This window comes from Cynocephalus volans, chromosome 14 (assembly GCF_027409185.1).
Source record: "Cynocephalus volans isolate mCynVol1 chromosome 14, mCynVol1.pri, whole genome shotgun sequence".
Lineage (NCBI taxonomy): Eukaryota > Metazoa > Chordata > Mammalia > Dermoptera > Cynocephalidae > Cynocephalus > Cynocephalus volans.
The window spans coordinates 69,711,672-69,732,294 of NC_084473.1; the positions used below are offsets into that span (position 1 = coordinate 69,711,672).

A 20,623-nucleotide genomic window follows, 5' to 3' on the forward strand; every position below is an offset into this window, starting at 1 on the left:
AAGAGACTCTGGGCGTTGGGGCCAAGGCCACCACTTACTGCGCAACTGATTGTGGACACCTTTCCTAACCTCTCAGCCTCAGTTCCCTCATCTGTAAAATGGGCATAATAGTGCCAAACAACGCGATAGGATCATGAGGATTAGAGGAGATCACTCACGAAAAGAGCTTACTTAACATAAGCCTGTCCCAAAGCCGGCGTTCAATAAATGTTTGCGTTTATTGCATTCCTTGGTCTGGCGTCCGGGGGCAGAGTGGGGTTGAGAGGTGGAATCAAGGTTAGTAGGAGACGCGGACTGCGCAAAGATCCCACAGGATTAAAGAGACCGAAATCCGACCATTGCAGAAAACTGACGCTTCTTGCAAGAGCGCCCCCGAAGCCCCGCCTCCGGCCCTTCTAGCCACGCCGACTCTGTGGTAACGAACCATAGAGTGGCGGAAGTAGCCCATCTTTTCCCTTTCCCGGTCTAACGGCTTGGCGAAGCTTCTGGGTACTTCTCTGGCGCGGGGCATTGTGGGGTTGCTGGGCGGCCCGGACACAGAGAAGAGAGCAGGAATAGCAGGGCGCGGGATAAGCTTCCAAAATGATGGTGAGTGGCGTCTCGCGCATCCATCGCCATCCACTGCCATCCGGCCGGTGGCTGATGCCGCTCGGCCGGGGCAGCCCCGTAGGGTCCCGCTCCTGCCTCCTGCCTCGGTCTTCTGTCCCACCCCTAGCCTGGGGGCGAACCCGGCCCGCTGCGGTCTGGCTCGGCATGGAGCAGGACCCATTGGCAAAGACTGTGGGGCTCAAGGGTAGTCTCTGGTCGGGCCGGCCGAGGACTACAAGTCCCAGGGTGGTTCGGGGCCGTGAACCCACGTTGGGAACCCCTTTTTGGAGCTCCCCACTATCGGGACTGTGTGAAACGAATGAGAGTCGAGCGTGCTTACGCTATCGGCGGCCAGACTTGGAAGCCCGGCCTGCCCTGGGACGTGCGGGCTGGAAAGATGTGTGCTTCCCAGAACGGGCAAAGGCAGCATGAGGATTAACAGGGTCTCACTGTGGTCGCTTGCTGTCCCCCAGTCCGCACTCGGCAGCATGCATAGAAGCAGACTTCTCCACTAGTATTTTAATTCATTCACTCACTCGCACAGTCATAAAATAAACGCATATTTAGTGCCTGTTTAATATACTCGGCCCAGGTGGTTGCTGGAGGTGTAGCGTCTCAGCCAGGAGAATGGGCTGGGCAGATGAGAACACCGCCTCAGAGGTGGGAAGATCCGGTGACATTAGGCAGGCTTTTTTAGTTGGCTACCTAACTCTGGGTCTCATTTTCTTAGGATTGGGGTGGAGGGGAGGGTGGAAGGGTTGTGAATCCTAAAGGTCTCCCTGTAGCCCTACTCCTTTCCTCTCAGCTTCAGATGCCTTGGTGGTATCTCCTGGTTAGCTATTGAGCAGGGCCAGCTTCTGTTGAGGTGTTTAATGGCAAAACTCTTAAGATATTGCTCTCTGTGCACTTACTCATTTTGACCTGTCAATCTGACTCAGTCCTGTTCTTTTCTGCCTCCTGTAGTTTCTCCCTGTCCTGGTAGTTGTCAGACTGTCACCTGTGAGGTGTTCTGCTACCAAAAGCCCTGTGACTCCACCTTGTACTCAAGGTAGAAGGAATTTGGCATTTGTCTGTACTCCCTCTCCCCTTCACACCTCTAGTACTGTCCTTTTTCAGTCCGATTTCAACAATACCTATTGTTGAAGTCGTCTTCGTCTTCTGTGCAGAGGCAGAATAGTATAACAGTTGAGAGTAAAGGCTCTGGAGCCACACTGAGTACCTAGGTTTATAACTCAGTTCTGCCTCTGAGTTGTGTGACTTTGAGAATGTTATTTAATTTCTGGTCCTCAGTCTCTTAGATGGGATAGCAGTAGAGTATTGTTACATGGGATTAAATGAATTAATTCATGTAAAGTGCCTAGCATGTAAGCACTCAGTAAATGTTAACTCTTATTCTGCTAGGCGGTTGCTTGTTTACTTTCCTCCCTTTAATCCATCCTGATGCCAAGACTGCCATAAGAGCTTTGGTTGGCATTCAGAGAACTGGGGATGAGAACCAGGGTTCTTCTGTGCTGCAATAAAACCCTTCACCAAGGGCCTCCAGTCCACCACTCATGGGTTTTCGCTAAACTGGTCCCTGCTCTGTCAGATTGACTGTTTCCCTGCTGTATATATCTCTCCTCCTTTTGGAATGTGAAGCTTCTGTCACTAAGAGTCCTCCTTGCTGTCATCAAATTGGTCCCTGATATTCTATTTTTTTGTTTTTAATTTTTTTGTTGTAACACAGTAGGTTGTCCATATCTGTGGGGTACAGAGTTGAACATCAATACTTGTGAGCAATATGTGATGCTCAAATCAGAATAATTGTTATAGATTCCTGATATTCTAGACACCTTCTGTGATGGAAAGACAGGTAAAAAGGTCCCTCAAAAACCCGGTCCTGTGACCTTAATACAACAAGTGCAGAATGCACATCCTTGCCTTTGTGGTGTTGAGTGCTGTGTGCCTTGGTATATACCTGGTCTTGTTTTATAGAATATAAAGCTTAGTAATGCTTAATAAAAGTTTTTAAGGAGGATGAAGAGGAAGATCTTTAAACTGAAATTCCAAAGCTTTGCATCATACCCTTGGCAGATTACTGTATCCTGCTATTGTTTCTTTACTTGAGGAATAAAAATGAGTAAGTTTGAAAGTAAATTAGAGACAGAAGCTGGGCTTTCCGTAGCAGTGCCTGGAAATAGAAAGAGGACCTATCCTGCTTGGCCTGGCTTGGCCTAGTCCAGTTCTGCCACCTTTTCCTCCTCATAGGATCGCTCCTCTACCCAGCCTGACATTTCTGTAGGGCATACAAAGCATAGCGAACTTGGGGAATATGTGGTCAGCTGCTTCCAAGCCCTTACTGCTTTGTACTTAAGAATTCTTAGTAAATTTAGTGTCGTCATACTGCCAATGTATTTCCAAAAGAAAGCCAAGAAGATAGTGCTGTCTTACTTCATGTCTTATAGGAAGCACTTTCAAGTAACATTTGAATTTTTAGCACCAAAAGCTGCTGAATATTGCTTCTTGTGTGGCTGAATCTTGGCACTCTGCAAATTAAGATTACTATGATCCTTACCTTTGGGAAGCTCATATTTTAAGATGAATGGTGATATAAAGCTTGTGAGCAAGGGTAAGCAAAGAGAAAGTTATGGGATCCCTTGTTCTGGGTGCCCCTGTATACTGCTAAAGAGAAAACGTCTTGGTAGAATTGGGGCTTTGAGGAATTGCTGGCCTGGTGGTAAGAAAGTGGTTTTGGTAGAATATGGCAGGGTGGCTTATAGGTGGGGGTACAATTTGGAGGTGGAGGTAAGAGAAAGTATATAAAAGCATTAGATAAGGTAACCTGTTGAAAAGGTGAAAGAATCTCTTGAAGGAAGCAGGAGCAGATTGGAACTCAAGTTGACTTTTGATTTAAAGTGTGAGACTCCATCTATATCAGGGGTGGACCAGAGAAGACCTGAGGTTGCCATAAGGAATGATTTAGCAGGGCTGGGAGAAGGTGGGCCTTTCAGGAGACCAGTCTTTCCTTTACAGAAGGTGTCAGATATTGGGCCAGCTTAGGGGCCCAGAAGAATACTGGGAGTATAGAAAAGTCATTTCTTGCCACCAGACCTCAGACACTCCAGGAAAAGGAAGGAATTTTCCCTCCAGCCCATGCGTGACCCTAGATGTAGGGGGTTAGCTGACAAGCATTCTCTAAAAAAATTTAATGAGTAATGTATTACATTACCCTCACTCTCATATTCCTTAGAGTTTTTTGGGTATTTTTCCAGCTTTGTTTTACACACACACACACACACACACACACACACACACACACTATCCTGCCTTACACACACACACACACACACACACACACACACACTATCCTGCCTTTTCTTACCCATTTTCTAGTGGTTTTTGTTTTTGTTTTAATGTCAGTATGCCTTTTCTCTGCTAAAAGCTTTTCCGGGACTTTCTGCCATTGTAGGGATAAAATCTAAACTTCTTCTTATGGTCTCACTCAGGTGTGCATGTAATCTGGTTCCTGCATGCCTTTTCAGCTTTATTCCAATCTTCTTCTTGCTCAGTACCCTCCAGTGGTTAAAGTAATTGAACTTTTTTATTTTTAAAGATGATTGGTAAGGGGATCTTAACCCTTGACTTAGTGTTGTCAGCACCACACTCCCCAAGTGAGCAAACTGGCCATCCCTATATAGGGATCCGAACCTGTGGCCTTGGTGTTATCAACACCACACTCTCCCAAGTGAGCCATGGGCCAGCCCAGTAATTGAACTTTTTAAGGAATTGCCCAGCAAATATGAAGTCAGCCTCATGAGTCACTAGACATTGTTTGTAGTATGTGAATTCCTCACTCCTTGTTGTTAGGCTAGGATAGCCCTGTGCTTTCCTGGGCCTTCCTTGCTCAGACACCCAAAGTACCCCTAGAAGTGGACTTCAAATTTTTTATTGCACGCCACAGTAAGAAATTTAAAATCAAAGCCTAGTAACACTCATATAACATTTTTAAAAAATTATATGTTTATTTTGAGAAGGGTTTGGGAAGCTGATGGATATTAGTTAGAGGCACGTTATAGGCCCTTCCTGTGAATTCTTGGTACAGATGTGTGCTGACAGTGCTTGGTGTTACATGGCAGTCTTCTCTCTATGTGTCTTCACATTGTCTTCCCTTCGCATGCATCGGTCTCTGGGCACTTGTGTGTGCCATTCTACAGTTTTAGAGGCTGGGAAGTCCAAAGTCCAGGGAACACTTCTGGTGAGGTCCTTGTTCTTCGTGGTGACCCAGTGACACAGGGTATCACATGGCAAAATGGCAGAAACAAGAGAACTACACTCATGTAACTTCACACAAGAAAAGTTTTTAAATAATTGCTTGCTACTTTTATTTTTTTTTTTTAAGTTTTTTTTTTTTGGTTTTGTTTTTTTGGTGGCTGGCTGACATAGGGTTCCAAACCCTTGACCTTGGTGTTATCAGCATCATTCTCTAGCTGAGTGAGGTAACTGGCCAGGCCCCCAAGAGTTTTGAAATAGTTTTTACCCTTATTACGTTCTGTTTCACACACAAAATTAGTCAGAAACACTCAGAAGGCTGGATCTGGTTTATGAGTTTGCCTCTGAGAGCTCAGGCTTGGATGCAGAAAGAACTCTGGTTTGTGAGGCTGAGCAAGCTTAATGGTCTGTGCTAATGATCACTGGAACACAGACGTCTAAGCAGGCCCTTTAAAACAAGCGATATCCCTGTCTTCCCAGAGTTTCCAGCAGGTCTGCAAGTGAGGTCCTTAACAGAGATAGTGACTGTTCTAGGGGCCAATGCAAAATAGAAAGAGAAAAACTTCTTTGGGTTGTCTCTGATTGGAAATGAAGTCTCACAGAAGCTTTATGGAGCCAGCATGAGTGATGGAAACGTTGGTGTAGGAATTAAATATATTGTCATTTTATGAGACAGGACAAAGGTGCTATTTCTATCTCTGCCTTTTTCCTACACTCCAATGGAACATCACTGGTAAAACTGTCTGCCTGGGCATCTCTAGGACAGCACCTCAAGCTGTTGGCACCTTGAATTTTGCATCGATGCCCCATATGCTTCTCTAAGATTGAGCTGTAACATAGACAAATGAATGTTTTGTTGGGGGGGGGGGGGTGAACACTGAGTGGGACTTGCTTCTTCCTCCTGTGCTGTGACCTAATTCCTCAGTACAGGGAATAAGGTCAGAAGTTGAAAAGGCTGTGTGCTCATTCAGCTGGGCACTGGAGAACACCTGATTGCCTGATTTGTTCTTCCAAATTAGATCAGTGCTTCTCAAACCATTTTTCTTTCTGGCACTCCTATAGGGAATGCTGTCATCTTGGCAGTGTGTCTGGAGATAGAGGCTGGTCGGGGAATGTATGCAGCGGACAGTGAGGGAATGTGGTTTTTAAAAGTCTCCAGATAATTATTTTATGGGGAGATGGAAGCACTTTTCCTCTCCCTTCTCCCTTTGAGTCTCATTGTAATATATGATTTTTTTTTTTTTTTGTCCTTTTCTGTGACCGCGCTCAGCCAGTGAGCGAACCAGCCATTCCTATATAGGATCCGAACCTGCGGCGGGAGCGCTGCTGCGCTCCCAGCACCACACTCTCCCGAGTGAGCCACGGGGTTGGCCCAATATATGATTATTAAAAGCAGTCAATTGCTCTTTCTTCTCTAGCCGACACCAGTTATCTTGTTGAAAGAGGGGACTGATAGCTCCCAAGGCATCCCCCAGCTTGTGAGTAACATCAGTGCGTGCCAGGTGATTGCCGAAGCTGTAAGAACCACCCTGGGTCCCCGTGGTATGGACAAGCTAATCGTGGATGGCCGAGGTAAGTCTACGGGGTTCCCCAGGCCTGTGTGCAGGAGAGAAGGCTCTGGGGGAGTGTTTAGAACTGGCACAGATTGGCATCAGAAATCCCACTGCATTTAAAATCTCTGAGGGATTGCTTACTCTGAAGCAGTTCCGTTTCATACATTGTCCTGAATGCTGAGACCTTGTGAGAGTTTATGGGAGAAACTGGGTTTAGGATCCTGTTGCCTTGTATGGAATTGTGTCCTAGAAATAAGAAATATAACCATCTGGAGTTGCCTGTGGTCTCTCTCATTGTGTCATGTTACCAAGTCAAAGAGAAAATTCCTCTTTATGCTTTAGTGTTTTAATTGACACGTGATGAGATATGAGGGTATCAACTGTGTTAAGAATATGTAAATGGTTATTCTTCTCATTTAAAAAATCTTTTCTACGGCCAGTTGAGCTGTATTAATTGCTGGTCAGAGAAAATCAGGAGCCCATGATCTTCGAAAGCTTGTGGTTTTAGGCAGCCCTTTGTGCATAGAGTTAATGCTGTGTGTGAAAAGATCAGATTGGTGTTCTTCCTCTTCAATCCCACCATGATCCCCTCATCCCCATCCCAGTAAGGCGTACATTGTGCTGTCCAGTTAGCTTATTTGGTTAGAGCAGGGTGCTGATAACACCAAGGTCCAGGGTTGAATCACTGTACTTGGGATAAAAAGTGTGCTTAGACTCCGGGTCCAACTAGAAGACAGGATTTAAGAAAGGGGCTTTTGATATTTTTATTTGTTTTTTATTTGTTTGTTTCTTTCTTTTTAGGCAAAGCAACAATTTCTAATGATGGAGCTACAATTCTGAAACTCCTTGATGTTGTTCATCCTGCAGCAAAGACTTTAGTGGACATTGCCAAATCCCAAGATGCTGAGGTAGGAAAATCAATTGTATGTGTTTAAATGGAGGTTGAAATACATGCTTGCATGCTCCTTTGTTCTCCTTTCTAAAATTTTTAAAAAATTTTATATCTAAAATTATAATTGTACAAATAATACATGCTTGTAAAAATACTTAGAATGAACAGTCTTTTAAAATTCATGCTCTTCCATCGCACATAGCTGTTCACATTCATTAACACACTGGTGAATGGCAGTGGTCTTCAGAGGTGAGTCTGCTGCCTGAGACCGTAGGACCTGACCTGTGTGCTGTCATGCATGTGAGCTGCTAGATAAATAACTTAAATTCTCTTCAGTTAGTCACCTTATAAAAAGGGGCTGGGAACTCTTAAGGTTTCCTGTCTGCCCTTTTTTTTAAAAATGGTGTTAAAATATAAAATTTATTCTTTTTAAATGTACAATTCAGTGGCATTAGCCAGTCTTTGTTTGTTTTTTTTAAAAAAATTGATTCTAACCTGGAGTCTTAATAATAAACGTAGAGAGAGACAGGTTTGCATTTTAAAGTGCTGCAGAATATGTATGACGATACTTTAAAAAGTTCATGGAAAAATAGAATTAAAGAATAATATGAATCTTTCCATGAACTTTTTGAAGACCCCTTGTATATTACAGGAATGTCTTGAAGTTATATTAAAAGGTTTATTAAGATCCAGTAGCCTATAAAACAGTATGGTTTATATAAAATTAAAGTGAGAATAGTCTGGATTTATTTGTTACTGTCTTCAGCAAGGGAATGATGCCTTTCTGTCTAGAGACTTGGCAGCTTAAACCCTTCTCTATAGTAACCCTGTTTTTTCCCTTTGAGAATTCCTTACCTTGCACAATGGACGTAAGTGAGTTAAAAATAAATTTCTTCCAAATTAGAGGTTAGTCAGTTTTCTTAAAAGCTCTTGTTCTTTTCCTCTCTCATTAAAAATACGGTTTGGGTCTCATCACAGAAAAACACCATCTAAGAAAGATTAGCAGCAGATCTACTAATTCCAAATAGTTTTTGAAATATAAAGAACTTTGACTTAGGAGGTTTGTTTTAGTGGGATTTGGCTGAATATTATCGTTTTGTAAACTCCTGCAGTACTTTGTGCACCTTAAAGAATATTTATCTCATGCTTCTTGCTACCATGGTTTTGTGACATGTAAGCGTTATAAGCATGACAAGTATCATCACAATGCCTTGTACATAATAAATAAATTCTCAGATAATAGGCATGTGTGATTTCATATCTTGAGAAAATTTGATTGTCCACGTCAGCCCTCTTTGGGGAATGGGGCTATCTGGGGAATTAATTTTGTAGCCCAGGACCACTTGACACAATAGGTACCTAACTACCATCACCTTCTTTCTACTTACTGCAAAAACTATGCTTCCAGAAAAAAGCTTGCCCAGTTTAAATAGGTAGATTGCCTGGGAGTTTTGTGGCTTTATTCCCTGAACGTCAGAAAAACGTGTATTTGTTACCCTCTTCCAGGTCGGTGACGGCACCACCTCAGTGACTCTGCTGGCTGCAGAGTTCCTGAAGCAAGTGAAACCGTATGTGGAGGAAGGTTTGCACCCCCAGATCATCATCCGAGCTTTCCGCACAGCCACCCAGTTGGTATGAGAGTACTGGTTAATTTGGCCTTGTGCCTAGGCACCTTCACATTTCTCTTAATGAGGGTAATACCCTTACTGGAGTGTGGAGGGACTGGGGAATGGAGTTCTTTGGGCACTTTTTTTTTTTTTTTTTTTTTTTTTTTTTTTTTTTTAAAGATGACCGGTAAGGGGATCTTAACCCTTGACTTGGTGTTGTCAGCACCACGCTCACCCAGTGAGCGAACCGGCCATCCGTATATGGGATCCGAACCCGGGGCCTTGGTGTTATTAGCACCGCACTCTCCCGAGTGAGCCACGGGCCGGCCCTTTGGGCACTTTTTGACTTCTTCCTAGGAATCTCAGTTCTACCATTTTGTGTGTGTGTGTGTGTGTGTGTGTGTGTGTGTGTTGGTGGCTGGCCAGTACAGGGATCTGAATCCTTGACCTTGGTTCTATTAGCACCACCGTTTAGTAGCTTTTTGACAAGATATGTTACTTATCTCTTTAAGCCTCAGTTTAGAGTCAGCCTGATAGACTTTTTTTTTTTTTTTTTAAGATGACCGGTAAGGGGATCTTAACCCTTGACTTGGTGTTGTCAGCACCACGCTCACCCAGTGAGCCAACTGCCCATCCCTATATGGGATCTGAACCCATGGCCTTGGTGTTATCAGCACCACACTCTCCTGAGTGAGCCACAGGCTGGCCCCTGGTAGACTATGATATAGATGTATCATAGGCTTTTAGTAAGTGAGAGCTATCTTTGTTTTTATCAAGCACCTCATTGCACATCTTGAGACAAAGCTGTTATTCACTCTCTAACCTTCATTTTGTGACCTAGGCCAAGTCACTTAATCCCTCTAGGCCTTACTTTTTCCCTTTGCTATCTCTGCTGCAAGTGGTGACATTAAAATGAGGAGTACTTTGGAAAAGATAAAAAGTTTAATATATATTAGTATGTGTATTATACATATAACTAATACATAAAGTTCTCAAAGTTGTCATAGGTGTTTTTATAAGCCCGAATGTTGGGCCTCATCTAGTGTCATGGCTTGTTTCCACTCATTTGTCTTAGTGTGTTACCTGCAAATCCAGAGCTAAATCCTGGAAGCCCTCTGATGATTCTTCCAAACTGTATACCTACTCTACATTTCTAAGTTTTGGAGTTTTCTAAACTGTAGACTTTTACATTTTTCTGGGTAGCTGCAAGACAGAAATGTTTCAGCTGTAGAGTAGAAATGCTTAAGATTTCGGAGTAAACAGAGTAGGGACTAACAAGAGAGATTAAGATCCACTTTAGCAGTTTGGCTCTAGCATAAGAGACTCACTCAACTTCTGTTTTTGGCAGGCAGTTAACAAGATCAAAGAGATCGCTGTGACCGTGAAGAAGACAGATAAAGTGTAAGTTTGCAGTGGGCTTTGTTAGAACCTTGACTTCCTGTGGCCAAATTAGATGCAGAATCATGTTGTGTCCCTATATAGGCCTGGGGCTATTTGGCTCTTGCCAGACCCTTGGCTATGCCCTAGCCTGCACAGCACAAAAGAGGCTGTAAACTGTATTTTAAAAGCTGTCATGTGTGAGGTCTTTGACTGCAGCCACCATCTGTCACTGATAATCTGCCCTAAAGATACAGAAGATGAAGTTGGAGACGGCTCAGTTTAGAGTTTGGAAGGCAACCAACTCTTCATTGCAATAGAATCATATATGAGGAATTTGGTTTTCTAGACCTGATGTGCATTCTGCCCTTGTGTCCCAGGGAGCAGAGAAAGCTGCTGGAGAAATGTGCCATGACAGCTCTGAGCTCCAAGCTGATCTCCCAGCAGAAAGCCTTCTTTGCTAAGATGGTGGTTGATGCGGTGATGATGCTTGATGATTTGCTGCAGCTAAAAATGATTGGAATCAAGAAGGTACAGGGCGGAGCCCTAGAGGTAAGCCTGTTGTGGCCTCCCTAAGATGGCACCAGCATTCACATTGACCCTTCAGACCATTTCATATGGGAGGAGGGCACACACTACAGGTGTGGAGAGAATGCACATTGGACCGGAGGTCAGACTTGGGCTGTACTTCCCATACTACCTGTACAGGCTGTGACTGTAGGTATATTTTGTAGTCTCCGTGCATCTTTATTTGCCTGTCAGCAGAACAGAAAATTGAACTGGCTGATTTTCAGAATCTCAGGTTCTCTGTATCAGTGTGGGGGTGGGGAGGGGTAGGGCTTGCTCAAATAAATTACCTGTGACCCTTCCAATTGATAAATCTGAGGGATATTTATCAGTCCATTCTTCACTCCCAAGTGATATGGTCAGGCTCTCCCTTTTCTTTATCTTGAACAGAGGACACCTAGTTCAAACTGTATAAAAGGGCCTAAAGTAAAAATTAAGTGTTCTATGTACCACCTCTGACTCTTATGTAGCCACTATTATCAGTTGGTGTGTGTGTATCCTTCTAGAATTACTTTGCGCATATACAAGCATGTATATAAATATTGGTTTTTTTAAACATAAATGATTGCTTATAATACATAGTGTTCTGTTGCTTTTGTCCATTTAATAACATATTTTAGAAATTGATCTACATCAGGATGTGTAGCTCTTAACTCAGTGCTGTCCAGTAGAACTTTCTGTTATGGTGGAACTGTTGCATGCCTAATATGGTAGCCCTTTTCACATGTGGCTGTTGAGCACCTGAAATGCAGCTAGTGCAGCCGTGGAACTGAATTATAGATTTAATTTTAATTTTAATAGCAACATATGGCTAGTCACTATTGTATTGGACAGCAGAACTGTAACTTATTCTTTTTTAACACAGTAGTTATCTGTTTGGAAACGTTCTTTGGTATTTGTGTCTCTGTGCTACTTTTGACCTTTTTAGTCTCTGGCCTACTGTACTTCTTACTACACTCTTCCTTGGTGACCTCAACTGAAGTGATATGGACAGGGGAAGACTTGCTTGAAATATTATAGCCTGGCCTTTCACTTTTTATCCTTTCACTTTACGTCCCAAACTGCACTGTCATTCTCCTTCTTGTTATGGCATATGTCAGACCAGTGGGCTGAGGTTCTCTTTATGTGATAAAGCTGTGAGGAATCTGGAGGTCATCTGAGCCATTCCCTGGTCTTTATCTTGACTTGCAGACTTTGTCTTTACCCACTCCTTTAGTGGTAATTTTTTCATCTTTTCCTGGGCCTTCCTTCTTCCATAAACCCTTGAGATTAGATTGGCATCCACTAAACTAGGGATCAGAACGAATAATCTTATCTGGTGAGAAAGCCGGGAACTCTAAACCACTCTTGTGTTTTCCCCACACTGTTCCACATTGATTAAATGCATGTAAAACTCTTAACATAAAACCTGATGCAGAATTCAGTAAATGGTGGTAGTGGTTATTTCCTTATTCTCAGCATTAACTGAAAACTTCCTGTATCTCTAGTCCTCACCTCTCCCCTGAGCTCCCAGTGGAAGACCTGTTGAATTCCTATATCTAATTGCTGCTAATCTTACCTCGTTCTCCAAACCTGTAGCATTTTCTGTATTCCTCGTCACAATCGGTATCACCACTGTTTATTCATCACTCAAACCAGAAATCTAGGGTAAATCTAGGGTCATCCTTGAAAACATGTCTGACTCCACACAACCATTGTCTCATTTTTACCTACTAATTTACTAATTATTTCTTTAATCTGTCTCTTTTACTCCTTTCCAGGACTATTGTCATCCTTCTTCCAGTCTTGCAGCCTTTAGATGCATTCTACTTTCTGTTGCAGGGTGAAGTTCCCCACTTTACTCCTCTGCATAAAGCCTGCTGGGGTCCACATTGTCTATAAGATGAGAGCCAGTCCTTAGCAGAAACTATAAGATCCTTCTACACTGGCCCCTGCCTGCCTCCCCCTCCCTCCTCACTGGCTGGTCCCTGCCTTCTACTTCACATTCCAGCAACTTCAGATGGCTTTTTATTCTCTGATTCTGTAACACTACATCCTCTTGGGAACACCCCTTTCTTCCTTTTTTTTGTTTGACTAATATCTTTTCATCCATCATGATTCAGCCTAGGCATCACCCCCTTTAGGAGGCTGTAGATTTGAATGATAACAGGAATTGGGGACAGAAACTGTTCACCAATGGGCTACAGTGTTACAGGTTAGAATTGTAGGTTAGCACTGGCATAGAATGTAAGTGTCATTGAACTGAATATCCTTTTTTATGGCATGGGGAAGGACTTGATGAATAGTAAGAAAGACGTCTGAGATTTGAACCTTAGTCTCATCATAGTGCTGAAGTCAGTCCTGAGTGCAACTTGCTTTCTGTTGTTCCAACCCACAGGAAGCTCTGTTATGGACCACGTAGGAGAAGTCCATGTCTTAGGAAGTGAGAAGTGAGGAATCATGATGATTGCTTGGAACTATGTAGAGGATTTCTGATTCTTATGCCCTTTTGGCTTCATCTTCTGGAAAGGGAGGCATCTAGGCTACAGCACACATGCTGTGAGGGGTGTAAGTTTGCAGTGTAGGTAGGGGTACAAAAAGATGTGTGCAGTGGGATGAGACTTGAGGTTTGGGAGTTGGGAGACAGACAGGGGAAATACTGGACAGCTTTTGCCTTATTCATTAACACCTGGCTCCTTTCCTGGCATTGTATGTAAATACAGCATTATCCACTGGCAAGTGCCTCAGAGGCCGGTCTTAGAGGACATCCCAACAGGCCATCACCATGCTTTGTCTTTGCAAACTGAATGATTTTCCTTATATTAAAGGGATAACTAAAATGTATTTGGTGTTACTTTTTTGAAAAATTGACTTGTTCCAAATTTTATGATAGCGGAAAGGCTTTGTTACAACAGTGAAATAAAGACATAGTTAACTCTTTCAGGTTCATAGAAATGGGCAAGCGCTAGCTCAGCAAACCACTAGCATAATCTTATTTGTGCTGGTACCAAACCATTGAACTGTTTCTTTTTTTTTAAACAGGAGTCTCAGCTCATAGCTGGTGTTGCATTCAAGAAGACTTTCTCTTATGCTGGGTTTGAAATGCAACCCAAAAAGTACAAGAATCCCATGATTGCCCTTTTAAATGTTGAGCTCGAGCTGAAAGCTGAGAAAGATAATGCGGAAATCAGAGTCCACACAGTCGAGGTAAGCCTTAACCAGCGGCAAAGCACTGAAATGGGCAGATTTTTGGACAGGAGCCTCAGACCTCATGGCTGTCTTAGGCCCAGCTTGCTTCTCAGGCTCCTTTTGGGCCCCTTTCTCCTCTTGCTCCCCTGAATGTTGATGTCTAAATAACAAGCCCACTTCTTTTCTCTCTGTATACTTTCCTTGAGTGAGCTCAATCTGAGGCAATTCGGATAGGGAAAACCTGTTGAAATTTTATGCTCTTGCTCTGGGGAATGGGTCAGCAGGAGCTCTCCAGCTACATGGCTGGCCCAGTATTTTGGTTCCCTTTGTTTGGGCTGATGTAGGCTCCTTTCTTTCTAGACTCCTAGACTGGGTCTCATGCTGCAGGGACAGGTGTGTTCCCATCATTGATATTACCAAGGCTGCCTCTGGAGGTAGCAGTTTCACCCACCTAGGAGCAGCTTGTGGGAAATACATCCCCAGTGCAGAATTGCCTTTGGTGGAGGAGTCTGATCATAGGGAACTCCATGGGTGCACCACCTCAGAAGAAGCCACATGTCAGCCAGGCTAAATTGTTTCTCACACCTTGGCAGTGTCAGCTCTAGGGTAGCTCCCAGCCCTGGTGTTACATTCTGCTTTTGTGTTTGTAAGTTTTACGTGGTTAGTAAGTTATCTTATAGGGATCCTTGTTTGCTTGGACTGAGGATTGGCTATTCTGTTTACCCCTGTTAATTCCCAGATAAAATCAGCATGTTCTATTTTGGGAGGTATATTCTAGCCTACCATATATGCCTACCTCCAGCCCAAAGTATCCTCATCTTTTTCCGGGTCTCTTCAGGATTATCAGGCAATTGTTGATGCTGAGTGGAACATTCTCTATGACAAGTTAGAGAGGATCCATCATTCTGGAGCCAAAGTCGTCTTGTCCAAACTCCCCATTGGGGATGTGGCCACCCAGTACTTTGCTGACAGGGACATGTTCTGTGCTGGCCGAGTGCCTGAGGAGGATCTGAAGAGGACAATGATGGTAACTAAACTTTCACAGCCTGCTTCTTGGCCTTCGTGGCCCTCAAGGGGTTTTCATTTACCCCTGGTATAATAGAGTGCACTGTCAGGTTGGTATGTGACTCCAGTCCTGTCTTCTTATAACTCTTTCTTTTTGCCAGGAAGCACTCCATTCCCATTTTTGTGTGTGTGTGCGTGCGTGCGTGCGTGCGCGCGCGCGCGTGCGCAGTAATACAAACTGCTTTAAAGTTAATCTAACCAAAACAGGTCAAGAAATCTGGTTTGTGAGGGAAACTAACAGTACTGCTCTGATTAGCTGGATAAGCTCAAGTGTATGCTTCTGGCCAGATTTCTTTTCTTCTCGAGCATCTCACAAAGACACTTTTAGGTTTAATGTATTGCTCCTGAGTTCAGTTGCTGGATCCAAAGCACCCCAGTTCGGGGGAGGGAGTGCATGCTCAATTGAAGGGGTCCCCCTCTCCTTTTAACTAGGCATGTTTACCCTTCATGTGTTTTAGTTCTGTTTCTTTTCTACTCCTTCAGAAAGGGGCGTGGAGGTCAAGTGAAAGGGTGGTTTATTCAGTACAGAGGCTCAGGGCTCCAGGGCAGAGTCCACATGGGAAATGGCTTTGAGACCAGGCGGCCGGAAGCTGACTGGCCTTGTTGCGAGCCTTCACTGCTAGATGCTTTGCCTTCCTTGTTCCTCAGGCCTGTGGAGGCTCAATCCAGACCAGTGTGAATGCTTTGTCAGCAGATGTGCTGGGCTGCTGCCAGCTATTTGAAGAGGCCCAGATTGGAGGCGAGAGGTGAGCTGCAGGCCCAGGCTGCCTGTAGGCTGAGCTCATGGGAGCTGCCTGGGTCTGGCTTTCTGCCATCTTGGGAGCATGGTATACAGCTTGTGCTATTCTTTTTTAGGGGTCTCACTTTTCAGGGTCTAAAGAGTTCAGGTACAAAGAATGTTAAAGGAGAGAAAGAACTAGTGGGTCTGAGTCTTTTATGCCCCTGTGGTCAGCCCCAGACCTTCTCAAGAAAATGTCTTTAAGGTTGGGATGGGCAGCCTGGGTGATGAACATAAGCAGCTGCTGTGTGTTGGGAGGGCTTGATGGTGAGGATAGAATATAGCTGGATGGCCGCAGAAAGGAGTTCATGTGTGTACAATTTGATCCTGGGTGTAGGTACAATTTCTTCACTGGCTGCCCTAAGGCCAAGACATGCACCTTCATCCTCCGTGGTGGCGCTGAGCAGTTTATGGAAGAGACAGAGCGTTCTCTGCATGATGCCATCATGATTGTCAGGAGGGCCATCAAGGTACAGGGCTCATGGCCGCCTGCCTGTATAGCCTGTTCTATCTCTCTAGTTGATCAGACCCTGGATTTGTGTGGTGATTCCTTCCCTACATAATAACCTGCCTTTTCCTTATTCGCCCCGCAAATCATAGAGGAACTGAGCCTCAGACTCTCAAAAGTAGGTCATGCTGCCTTAAAGACTGAGACTTGTTCTTGCTAGCAAACTGTAGAGCTTATGTATTCAGCCATCCCACTGATTGTGCAAGTGCCCTCAAGTTATAGATGACCTTGAAGATGGTCAGAAACCATAAGGTTTACTGCGTTAAAGTTGGGGTGTGCTAAACAGGGGCCATACTTGGGCTTCTGGGCGTTGGGATGGGGGAAGGAATGAGGAACCACTCTCTTTCTGGGCGGGAGGACCTACTAAGTGGAGCACCTACTGAGTTTTCCAACTTGGAGCTTGCTTGGCCCAGGGGCCTGCTTGCATTGAGAGGTAGTCTGGTCTCTGCAGAATGATTCGGTGGTGGCTGGTGGTGGGGCCATTGAGATGGAGCTCTCCAAATACCTGCGGGATTACTCAAGAACTATTCCAGGAAAACAGCAGCTGTTGATTGGGGCGTATGCCAAGGCCTTGGAGATTATCCCACGCCAGTTGTGTGACAATGCTGGCTTTGATGCCACAAACATCCTCAACAAACTGCGGGCTCGGCATGCCCAGGTGGGTCCTTCTCCTCAGGGTAAAGGGATTGAGTGGATGGGGCTGGATTCTGAATGTATGCTGTGCTTACTCAAGCTGGGCACATGGCCCAGGTGATGGGGTGGAATTCAGCCCAGCACCAACTAACTGGCTTCTCTGAGGGCAGAGGGAAAGCCATGGTGCCAGGACTGGAGGTTCCAGGGTTTGTTCATTGCTTCTACCAAGGGTATGATCGCTCCTCACAGTGTGATGAGAGTAACCCGAGGAACCCACAGCCTCCTCCCTGGAAGCACATGCTGGCTGCATGTAGTGGGTTTCTTGGTGTGGAGGTGAAGCACTCTGGATTCCTGATGACCTGTGCTCAGCCATGGCTCCATGTTTGTTAAGTGCTCAGCACTGCGACAGCAGTACTCAGTAATGAGTGACCTTGCTTCTGGCTTGTATTAGGACTTGAAGCAAGTCACTTTACCTCTCTGTGTCTCAGTTTCCTCATCTGTAAAATGGGGATTAATTGAGGCAGTGAGATGGTAAAGTAAGATAAGGGATTGGAAAGTGTTTGTAAAGTATTTGTTCTCATTTCTCTTGAGAACCATGGTTTGACATGCATAGTACTCAGGGGCCCTGAGGATGGGGCCTCCCCAAAACACAGCAGCTTGCCTGGGAGAGTGCCCAGAGCTCTTGTGTGATCAGTGTGTCCAGGGTTTGAAGGGAGTGGTTGGCAAGAGTAGGGGTGGGAAGAGGTGCACTTGCAGGTTCCTGTTGTGATGCCCTAGGATGATGCCATCTTCCTCAGGAAACTGCCATCAAATTCAGAGTCTGAGGGTTCCCAACAGTTAGTCTTTTGGAATAACGGCATACAAGAAGAAACTTGAGAGAAGTTCCACATTACTTCCCTTCTTTTCCTCTTTCAGGGGGGTACGTGGTATGGGGTGGACATCAACAACGAGGACATTGCTGACAACTTTGAAGCTTTCGTGTGGGAGCCAGCTATGGTGCGGATTAACGCCCTGACAGCTGCCTCTGAGGCTGCCTGCCTTATTGTCTCTGTAGATGAGACCATCAAGAACCCCCGCTCAACTGTGGATGCTCCTCCAGCAGCTGGCCGGGGCCGAGGTCGTGGCCACCCCCACTGAGAGGCACCCCCTCCATCGCAACTGGCTGGCAGGCTTGCTGCAGGGTGCACTTACTCTCCCTGGCTTGGTTAATTGGGGTTATGGGAAGGGGTAGTAACTGGCCCACTCTGTTCTTACTGGAGTTTATTTAAATAAAACTCAAGACTTAGGATTAACTTTGTAAATTATTTGGGCGCAGTAGTTTTACACAGAAATGTCTGACTGCAGCTCATAATTTTAGTTTTGCATGCACTTGCCCAACAGGTAGAAAAGAGAAAATTATCTCCCGCAGTGGGGTGAACTCCACTGTAGTGACCCATCTGGAAGTTTTACTACGGTTGTATTCTGAGTCCCAGAAGTGGCCGGGAGATGTGGAATTGCTTCCTTTTCTTCTGACATCATCTTATATAGTCCTGGCCTAGTGAGGCGCTGCTCCCAGCATTTCTCTGGTTTGAGTAAATGTGTTAAAACCTTGTCAGCCCCTTCTCCATCCATATTCTTTTGGCTCAGTCTTTGTTTCCTCTTACTCAAGATCTTGAGGTTGACAACTCTGGGATGGATGTTTTAGGGACACTGCATCCTCTCTAAACTCTGGTGACCTCTTACATGTCCACTGAGGTGGTGGCTGAAAGAGCACCACTGGGTCTTTTTCAGTTCCTTCTGCTTTCTTCTAACCAGTAAGTTTGGAATGGCTGGCGCAGATCAACTGGAAATCCAGCAAGGTCTAACACCCTCTTCATTTGTACTGGTCCTGAGAGCTGGCCTGCAGCTAGCTGTAGTTAGTAATTGTTGCAGCTGGAGGTAAATGATTGTCATCTTGAGCCATTGAAGCTTTTGTTGCCTGAAACTGGAAAGTGATTTAAAACAAATCTCTGAGTCCAGGCGCTACTGGTTAGGTGGACTTGAAAGCACAGTGATACCATAGGCAGGTTCAGGCTTTGGAATCTGGCATCTATCCTCAGTTGAGCGGCTTGAGGTAGACTAATTTTTCTGTGCCTCACCTATTCTACCTGTATGACAAGGTGACAGCAGTTGGCTCACAGAGGTGTGGGGATTAAATGCTCATTCTGCATTTTATGTCGGAGCCATAATTTAAGCCTAAAAACCTATTTTTGTGTGTGTTATTTTAAATATTTCAGCACCCTAGTTATCCTTGGGGCAAGCCCGTGTTATAAAATGGGGAAGTTAATGCCAGGAAACCTGTCTCCCCTAGGTCAAAGCTTGCTTGGCTGGCCAGAGCCTTCTGAGGTGGTGGCCAAGTTGTTTAGGGGCTGGGCAGTGCCTGCCGCTTCTGCTGTATGTTCACTGAGCTTGCCCTTGAAATGGCCTCTCCCAGTTGGGAGTCAGAATGACCTGTCACAAGGCTTTTTGTCTGGGTGTGGATGCTGGAATCATGCTTGAGCTGTGGGAGGGGAAGTAACCTGGGTGGCTTTCCTCCAGCGATTTCTGCAGTCCTGAGGCAAGTCTTCTGAATTCTTCATTGGCCCCTTGATGGACTGGATTATCTGCCTCTGTCCTACCTCAGTGCCCTTTAGCTGCAGAAAGGCAGCAGTGACACAGACTGACAAATATGGCCACATACCATTTACTTCCCCGGGACAGATTACCAGTTTCACCATCTTTTATTGGATACAGAGCCATAAATTCTCTGATGCCCATGTGAGTCCTTTTAAATACATACACTCTGGTACATTCAGCAACGGGCATGTATGGGTGACTTGGAGCAAAGTGCTGGGATGGCGATGCGTGGGTGGGGCAGAGAAGTGGGGCAAGGGAAGGCCCCCTGGGGGCTGGAGGTACAGGCACCACTTCAGAAACAAAAGTAAAACCAAAAATTGCTCTCCGCCCCTCTGCCTGATGTGCTTGGGGTGGGGGAAGCTACCCTCTCATTGTTCAGGCCCATTAAGGCCTGGCTATGCAGCGAAGGCAGGGCCTAGGGGCCAGTTGTGGAGGTCCCCACCAGAGGTTCCACAAGAACCAAGCCTGCTGGCACCAGCCACAAAGCAAGCCTGCGTCGCCTCAGGCTTATGCCCCTGAATATAAGACCTCTGCCAGGGCAAAGCTGAGGCTGGGAGCCCAAGGCCAAGCCTCCTGGGGCCATGCTGGCTGTGGCATAGGCTTGGCCTCTCATGGTGGGGAGCCTGCCTGATTGTCAGGACAGCCTTGGGACTGGCCGAGGTCCCAAGGGGTTGGGGAGGGAGTAGTTGCCTTAGTTGGCCCTGGTATTCTGATCTTCACCCAATCTTAAACCTTATCTTCAGGTAAGGGCTGCAGGTGAACACACTTGTCCAGGAATAAACACATACATACGATACAAAGCACTATATACAGGTGCAGGCCCGGAACAAAGCTGGGTGAGAAAGCACGGTCACTAAGGGCAAAAAGAGAAGTGCCAGCCCCCAGGGGAGGGAAGGTACACCCATCAGGGACTGACAGGCTAGGACAGGTCCCATCCGTTAGAGTTAACTACTCTGGGCATTTGGACCATATACCCACTCTCCGTCTTCTGTTTTCACCCCAAGT

At 45.3% G+C, this 20,623-nt stretch overlaps 1 protein-coding gene across 1 annotated transcript; it reads left to right on the top strand.

Moving 5' to 3' along the window:
- The first annotated feature begins 449 nt into the window (after positions 1-449).
- Positions 450-18,272, top strand: CCT7 (chaperonin containing TCP1 subunit 7). Its single transcript, XM_063078671.1, has 12 exons — positions 450-588; positions 6,255-6,408; positions 7,191-7,297; positions 8,788-8,913; positions 10,237-10,289; positions 10,646-10,817; positions 13,854-14,018; positions 14,839-15,027; positions 15,714-15,811; positions 16,181-16,313; positions 16,803-17,009; positions 17,900-18,272. The coding sequence occupies exons 1-12, from the start codon at positions 583-585 to the stop codon at positions 18,119-18,121; spliced, it is 1,632 nt and encodes a 543-aa protein (XP_062934741.1). The 5' UTR covers positions 450-582; the 3' UTR covers positions 18,122-18,272.
- Positions 18,273-20,623: the final 2,351 nt, after the last annotated feature.

Excerpts from the sequence above, each read along its gene's own strand:
- CCT7 (XM_063078671.1), top strand. Across the intron at positions 14,019-14,838 it reads TCAGAGTCCACACAGTCGAG|GATTATCAGGCAATTGTTGA; the intron begins GTAAGCCTTAAC and ends GGGTCTCTTCAG. Across the intron at positions 16,314-16,802 it reads TTGTCAGGAGGGCCATCAAG|AATGATTCGGTGGTGGCTGG; the intron begins GTACAGGGCTCA and ends TGGTCTCTGCAG.